The sequence below is a fragment of the Sinocyclocheilus grahami genome, unplaced genomic scaffold, assembly GCF_001515645.1.
Source record: "Sinocyclocheilus grahami isolate Dianchi unplaced genomic scaffold, SAMN03320097.WGS_v1.1 scaffold365.1, whole genome shotgun sequence".
Lineage (NCBI taxonomy): Eukaryota > Metazoa > Chordata > Actinopteri > Cypriniformes > Cyprinidae > Sinocyclocheilus > Sinocyclocheilus grahami.
The window spans coordinates 177,437-185,453 of record NW_015505544.1 but is presented as its reverse complement, the minus strand read 5'-3'; the positions used below and the strand labels follow the sequence as shown (position 1 = coordinate 185,453).

The 8,017-nt window shown below is 36.0% G+C and overlaps 1 protein-coding gene across 1 annotated transcript; it reads right to left on the bottom strand.

The window, feature by feature from the left end:
• Positions 1–3,341: 3,341 nt before the first annotated feature.
• Positions 3,342–7,364, bottom strand: LOC107549185 (mitochondrial import inner membrane translocase subunit Tim21-like). The gene is made up of 6 exons (XM_016230177.1): positions 6,937–7,364; positions 6,148–6,210; positions 4,144–4,241; positions 3,974–4,047; positions 3,793–3,898; positions 3,342–3,710 (listed from the first exon to the last, which is right to left on the bottom strand). The coding sequence occupies exons 1-6, from the start codon at positions 7,205–7,207 to the stop codon at positions 3,618–3,620; spliced, it is 705 nt and encodes a 234-aa protein (XP_016085663.1). The 5' UTR covers positions 7,208–7,364; the 3' UTR covers positions 3,342–3,617.
• Between the last annotated feature and the right edge of the window lie 653 nt (positions 7,365–8,017).

Below are 8,017 nucleotides of genomic sequence, written 5' to 3'. Positions count from 1 at the left end.
CTATCTTATTGTCTTGCTGAATGTACAATGAGTTCATTAGACCCACACTGTACTGCAACAGGAAGTTAAACTATGTCATGTTTCCAAACAGCGATTATATCAGCAGCGGTTGACACACAGCCAAGTCGGCCACACCTTGAAAAAAAAAAATTTGCATCTGATTGGACTGAACTTGTAGTTTACTCACATTTTGTCTCTCGCAGACCTGGTGCAGATACGCTCGTCCTCCAACGATGACGATCTGAGCGTTTCGGGGATTGCTGAGGTACGCAGCCAGCTGTCTTTGCCTTGAGCGATACCAGCAGATGTAGAAGAAGATCTTAATCATAATAAATATTATGACGACTCTAAAACAAGATAAAGAGCAAGTTCAAAGTCTCAAAGGCACAAGCATGACTTGAAATGATTACATCACGTTGTGTGATACATGCCATAAACAAAATGACCAACTAAAGTAAACTGAAATAAACAAAATCAATGCTGACACAATGTTAAAGCACAAATGAGGCAATACAACTGTAATCACATCAAAACTTACATGTACCAGTACAGCTCCATGTTTCTCACCAGTTGGTATCAATTACCATAATCAGCTTCCAAGCTGTCAAACAGAAATATGAACCAATAACAGAGTTTGGTAAGATCTGCAAAGGAAAACATCAATTTGAGATCTAGGCAATATTGATTTACTCATGATTATAATAATCATCCAACCCACATATGAATAATTATTCAAACTGTCAACTGATCTCATGTTTAAAGGGGTCATATGATGTTGCTAAAAAGAAAATTATTTGGTGTAATGAAATGTGTTTATGTGGTTTAAGGTAAAAAAAAAAAAAAAACATTATTTTACACATACTGTACATTATCGTTTCTCCTCTATGCCCCGCCTTTCTGAAACGCGTCGATTTTGTGCTCTGATTGGCCAGCTATCCAGTGCAGTTGTGATTGGCCGAATACCTCAAGCGTGTGACGGAAATGTTACGCCCCTTACCATATTGTGATGCCCTGCCGGAGCGACAAGACAAAAACCTTAAAACCCATTATAAACGAGGCATTTGTTGCATCCAGTGGGGACATAATTATGGGTTATAATGACTTGTACTGTCTTTTTACACGTTGCATTCACAACGAAACACAGCGTCACACACGGCGGGCTTGAGTGAGCGGCCTGGACTCCGCTTCATCCACAGTGAAAGCCAATCCGGTAATCCACAGTACGAAGTTGATGTATTTCCTCAGCGACCAGCACGGATCAGCTCCAGGCATGACGAAGCGGATATTGTCCTCTTTTGGAAGGCCAACCAAAGTAGTTTCGCTTTCACAACGAAACACACAGCACCTTCATGACATGGCGCCGGCAACAACAATACTACAGCGAGAATAAAAGTTGCGCCTTCTTTCTTTGCGTGAACATTTGGGCGGCGTTATGAAATTCTTCCCACATCGTGACGTAGACATGTGGGGGGCGTGTAGAACGAGCCGTTTTAGGTAGTCCTTGTTGACTTAACTTTTATAAAGAATATCTCTTTGGATTTGAGACTTTAGTCTTTGCAACTTTACAGATCTTCTTTATGCACCAAGAGCTTGTAACACTCCAAAGAGAAAGGAAAAATTTTACATCGTATCATATGACCCCTTTAAAGCAGCTTAGATTCTTATAATCACTAGAAACATTTAAAACAGACTTTATTTCAAATATATTGTGTAACAAACAAGGTTGCGTTACTGTTATACAAGCAGAAAACTGAAAACGAACTCTCACAAGCACACGCTTAGTTGACCAATATAAACAAACACACATCGTACGGGAACACCAACCCTTTAAATGCACTCGTAGGGCTTTTTCTAGTTATATAATATGAATATAACTTGTCATAAAGAAAAGCAGCTCACCTTCAAACGCGTTTTAAGTGGCGTTATAATCCAGTTTAAGCCAGCTAACGAAGCATCTGCTCCTCATGTACACGGAGGAAGTCGCTTTGCTAACGGGCTACAAAATATGTTTCATCGTATCACATGACCCCTTTAAAGCAGCTTAGATTCTTATAATCACTAGAAACATTTAAAACAAACTTTATTTCAAATATATTGTGTAACAAACAAGGTTGCGTTACTGTTATACAAGCAGAAAACTGAAAACGAACTCTCACAAGCACACGCTTAGTTGACCAATATAAACAAACACACATCGTACGGGAACACCAACCCTTTAAATGCACTCGTAGGGCTTTTTCTAGTTATATAATATGAATATAACTTGTCATAAAGAAAAGCAGCTCACCTTCAAACGCGTTTTAAGTGGCGTTATAATCCAGTTTAAGCCAGCTAACGAAGCATCTGCTCCTCATGTACACGGAGGAAGTCGCTTTGCTAACGGGCTACAAAATATGTTTAACGTTACCTTCATAAAATACGAACACCGACTCCTGGGTGTAATTTTTCGAGCTGCTCGGCTTCACTGGCTGCTTTTAGGCCGAGTGTGACTCCTCGCTCTGTTAGTAAATGCTAATACTTAAGAGCCTCAAAGGGCTTCCGAGAAATCTTGAGGGCTGTGTTTTTTTTCCATGAGCAAACTGAGGGGTTTTGTTGTAGTTCTTCTGTCTCGCAAGGCGTCTGCACTTCCGTGGAGTCATGGGAGAAGAGCGTCAAATTAAAAGTCTTTCGTCGTTTATTTTACGTTTTTGTTGTCGTAATTTACTCAGATGCAAATGTATTATTGTTATAATTTATTTAAGTCTAAAACCGTAGATATGCTACTAAGCCCTTGCGAGCGTCCACATAGTAGCTATATATTTTATATGTAATGTTTTCATATCGTCTTAAATATAATTTGCCTGCTGAGATTTGTACCGGAAGATCATATTGTAAGAACGGTTCAAAAATAGAAATAAGCCGCCACCTACCGGGCACAAGAAGCGTTCGTGACTGCAAGGTTAAATTAATAACTATAAGTTGATATATGTATATACGTTACATAATCTCATGTCAATGGGGATCATATTGCATGTGAAAAAAATTGGACGATAAAAACATGTTTGAACTTACATACTACCTGTATTTGCTAAATTATAGTTCATTTAGTTATATCTGTCAGTTATTTTTGCCATTATTTGTCAATTGCTAATTTTCTATTTGCCATTTGTTACTCTTCTGTATAATGACAATAAATATATTTTTAATACATTTTCACTAAATTTAAAACAAATATATATCAGGAAATATAAACTTAGTATAGATGAATTTACATTGCATTAAACTTTTCAAAGGAAGACCAACAATTGCTTTATTAACCGATATTCAAATCACAGTAAATTGAGTAAAACTGCTTTTCTACATTAATTCTATAATTGATCTTTATTCCAAACCAAAGATTTTATAATAAAAACGTGCAAATCCTTGTACAGAATACCAGATGTTTCAGTACAAGCACTCTCATGTCCAAATATCTAGATTATCACAAGTTTATGTAGACTAATCTGTGGAAGATCAATACAACAAAACTCAAACGTGAAAAATCCAATTCCGATTCAATTATCAGAGCTTGAATTCAATTGTAAGAGCTCGTCTGCTACTGAAATTCCCAATACTGCATAACACTGTTAAAACCCTTTTTATCTGTTGTCTTCAATGACGATGGTCCTCCTGGGATACGTGTCTATGTCTACAAAGATATACCTGAATTCATATTTTCCAGTCTCAGGATTCTGTCGGAAGAAGCAGTAGTTTGTCATATATGTGTCAACATGAAACTAATAGAACCATTTTTATTGAGAAGTTGTAATGTACCTCCTTTGATTCAGAATGAACAGTTCCCCGTAATCCTGGTTCAGATCCCTCAATGTAAAATTTCAGCTGCATGTACTTGAGTCCATCCTTCATGTACTCAACATGACTGAAGGAAAAATCTTGTTAACCATATGTGAGGTGTAACAGAAGTGTTTGTATTTCTTTATATTCAAAATTTTACCTGACTTGTTGTCTTCTTCCACGTCGACTGGTCTCCCCAAAACCTTTGATGGGCTCTCCAAAAGCTCCAATTACCTTTACATACAGCAAATACCTGATTTATTCAGGCATTTAACATATTTGGTTTGAATATCTTTATAGTTTAACATAAACGAATCACCATATGCTGACCTCTGGGTGAGATCTGCACCTCTCAAAAGCTTGCCCATAAATTTTGCTCGGGCTTGAAGAGGAAAACAGCTCTTGAAAGACCACATACAGCAGTCCACCTAATAAGGATGACAACCAAATCATTTATTACACTCTTAAACATATACAATTTAATTTAGTATTCTTTAATTGAGCTCTATGATAATAACATCATCAAATAGATGTTTGAGCCAGAGCCAGATCATGGTCCCATAAGGCCCTGGGTACACATCTTTAGATCAGTGTTGTTAATGGTAACTAAAACAATTACAATTCATTTTGGTAATTTAAATAATGCTGAAATAAAAAATATATAAAAATATTAGATTTACAACATTACACACAAAATTATAAAAAAATTGTTGACTAGCTAAAATAAATGTAAGTACTAAAATCTCTAAAACTGAAATAAAAATAAATTAAAGCTAAACAGAAATATGAAAAAACAAAAACTAAAAAATTACAAAAGCACAGCAAAATTACTTAAAGGGTTAGTTCACCCAAAAATGAAAATTAGCCCATAAATTACTCACCCTCAAGTCATCCTAGATGTATATGACTTTCTTCTTTCAGACGAATCCAGTCGGAGTTATATTAAAAATTGTCTTTGATCTTTCAAGCTGTTTCATGGCACTCAGCGGGTGAAAAATTATAAAAAAATTGTTGACTAGCTAAAATAAATGTAAGTACTAAAATCTCTAAAACTGAAATAAAAATAAATTAAAGCTAAATAGAAATATGAAAAAACAAAAACAAAAAAAATACAAAAGCACAGCAAAATTACTTAAAGGGTTAGTTCACCCAAAAATGAAAATTAGCCCATAAATTACTCACCCTCAAGTCATCCTAGATGTATATGACTTTCTTCTTTCAGACGAATCCAGTCGGAGTTATATAAAAAATTGTCTTTGATCTTTCAAGCTGTTTCATGGCACTCAGCGGGTGTTGCATGCTTCAGTCCAAAACAAGTTAAATAAAAAGCGCCCATCCATAAAAAAAAAGTGTCTCACACAGCTCTGCGGGGGTGAACAAAGGCCTTCTGTAGCGAATCGATGTGTTTTTGTAAGAAAAATATCCATATTCAAAGTGTAATAATCACTTTAATGTAAGCTTGCGCTCACTGTTGTAAAGGAAAGCAGTTCAGGGCGGATGACGTATGAGGTTGGTGTTGCGCATGCACCGCTCAGAAGTGACGCACGCGGAAGTGCAGGGGAGAGATCAAAACAAAACAACGGTCACTAATTAGAAGTACAAAACGAGGATTTGTAAAGAAGAATGTCGGAGGATTTCGATATAAGCCAAGAGGAGACTGGTTTTCCTTTGCTAAAGTAAGGAAACTTTGCTTCCTTTGATCCTGTTAACAAACGTTGGTTTTCACGAGACTCACCAACGCATGCGCAACGCAACGCTGACCTCATAGGTAATTTGCCCGGAACTGCTCGCAACTGATCGCAAGCTACATTAAAGTGATTATTACGTTTTGAATATAGATATTTTTCTTACAAAAACGCATCGATTCGCTACAGAAGGCCTTTGTTCACCCCCCCGGAGCCGTGTGAGACACTTTTTTTTTCATGGATGGGTGCTTTTTATTGAACTTGTTTTGGACTGAAGCATGCAACACCCGCTGAGTGCCATGAAACAACTTGAAAGATCAAAGACAATTTTAATATAACTCCGACTGGATTCGTCTGAAAGAAGAAAGTCATATACATCTAGGATGACTTGAGGGTAAGTAATTTATGGGCTAATTTTCATTTTTGGGTGAACTAACCCTTTAAACTAAAAATTAAAATAACTGAAAAAAAAATATCTAATTCAAAACATTAAAAATAGTATATAAATAATAATAAAATAAACCCAATCATCATTATTAGGAAATTCATTTTGGTGCCTAAAAGTCCCGGTGGTATGAAGCCTAGGCCCCTGGGCATGATGGTCCACCATCCAGCCCTGGTTCAAGCCAAATCTAACACGTCACGTCACCTGTTACACTGAGTCCAATGAGCACCACAATCAAATAGGTGAAATCTTTGCCAGCTTGTTTGACTGTTGAGGAAAGACAAAACAGTATCAGACATTTATATACCGAATAGCTATAATGAATCTTGAAGAAAAAAACATCATAGTGACAACAGTTCCTGCCAAAATAACATATCTATTGTGGTTAGTGTAACTACTATACGAATATAAAAGATATATAGCCAGGATAAAAAAAAAGCTTTGGGTAACACTTTACAATAAAGTCCCATTAGTTAACGTTAGTAATGCATCAGCTAATAGGAATTAACAATAAGCAATACATTTGTACAGTATTGTTCAAATTTGCTAATGTTACTTCATATCAGCTCTGGTCCATTAAATATTATTAACAGACACAACTTTTGATTTCAAAAATAGAAAATTAGCATAAATAAATGTTTCAAAAATATTTCAATTGTTAGTTCATGTAGTTAGCTAATGTTAACAAATGGAATCTTTTTTTTTTTTACTTCATATCAGCTCTGGTCCATTAAATATTATTAACAGACACAACTTTTGATTTCAAAAATAGAAAATTAGCATAAATAAATGTTTCAAAAATATTTCAATTGTTAGTTCATGTAGTTAGCTAATGTTAACAAATGGAATCTTTTTTTTTTTTTGTAAAGTGTAGCTTAAGAATCATCGTGTTTCAATAATTTTTTTCTAGTGACAGTAGCTGGTAATACCGATTTCTAACCCTAACTAAGGTCATTTTGGCGGAAACTATGGTTACTTTTGTGCTGCACGTACCTTTCTGTGCTGCAGACGGGCTTGGAGGTGTGGGGGAACTTCTGGAAACTGGCACCTGGTCCGTGTCCTTCCCATCGTTCCTACTACAAAAATGAACTCCAGTGTAAAGCGAGCGAGTGTGATAAAATGTCCACTTGAACGCAGGACATCGGTTTGTTTGAAAAACAGGTCGTAAAGCGGAGGTCTGTTGTGGTAATCTGACATGCACACGTTTTAATATATGCTGCAAACACTTTGTCGTTCGTCCGATTCTGAATACTGAATACATCATGATTCCTTCTAGTATGATAAATGAGCTGTCGAAAAAGTTAACCTAATTATGTACCGTGCATAACTCTAAATTACATTTTTTAATGCTGACTTTCACATGTCTTCTTATCGTTTACAGGTTGCCATATTGAACAGCCATTAGTTGTTGGCTTCACGCCTGCGGCCTTCATTTTTCAAAATAAAAGTCCCGATTCACGTAAAGAGGCGGCTCAGAATTTTTTCACTGGAATTTTTCTTTTGGCAGTGAAATATTGAACTGTAACACTAACAAACACAAAACGTGTTTACAATATTTCAAGACGTTGCATTTTAAAATTCTAGAAACCACACCTATAATTACAATGTAACCAAAATAAAACATTTTAGTTGTGGAAAACGTAGTCTGGTAGTCTTCAGAAACTTTTTCTTTCTTTCTTTCTTTTCTAACCCTAATGAAAAAAAACACACACACCAGCCTAAAACCAGCCTAAGCTGGGTGGCTGGTCTTAGCTGGTTTTAGCTGGTCTCCCAGCCTGACCAGCGGAGACCAGCCAAAACCCCTCTAAAACCAGCCTGCTGACCAGCTATGACCAGGCTGGACAACCAGCTAAAACCTGCCAACCAGATGGTTTTAGCTGTTTTTTTTTCAGCAGGAAAAAAAAATACATTTAAAAAAAACTGTCCCAAACTACATATTTATGTTTTATAACATAATCTGAACCTTTGAAAGTTTCTAAAACATAAAAAAAAATACTGAAATACAATCAGGTAAAATGGTGGAACATTATTTCTCTACTTTTAACAAACGTCATTAGCAAATCTCTACCAGCAA

Excerpts from the sequence above, each read along its gene's own strand:
- LOC107549185 (XM_016230177.1), bottom strand. The coding sequence starts at position 7,207 with ATGATGTATTCAGTATTCAGAATCGGACGAACGACAAAGTGTTTGCAG. Across the intron at positions 6,211-6,936 it reads CCCGTCTGCAGCACAGAAAG|TCAAACAAGCTGGCAAAGAT; the intron begins GTACGTGCAGCA and ends TTTCCTCAACAG. Across the intron at positions 4,242-6,147 it reads CATTGGACTCAGTGTAACAG|GTGGACTGCTGTATGTGGTC; the intron begins GTGACGTGACGT and ends CATCCTTATTAG.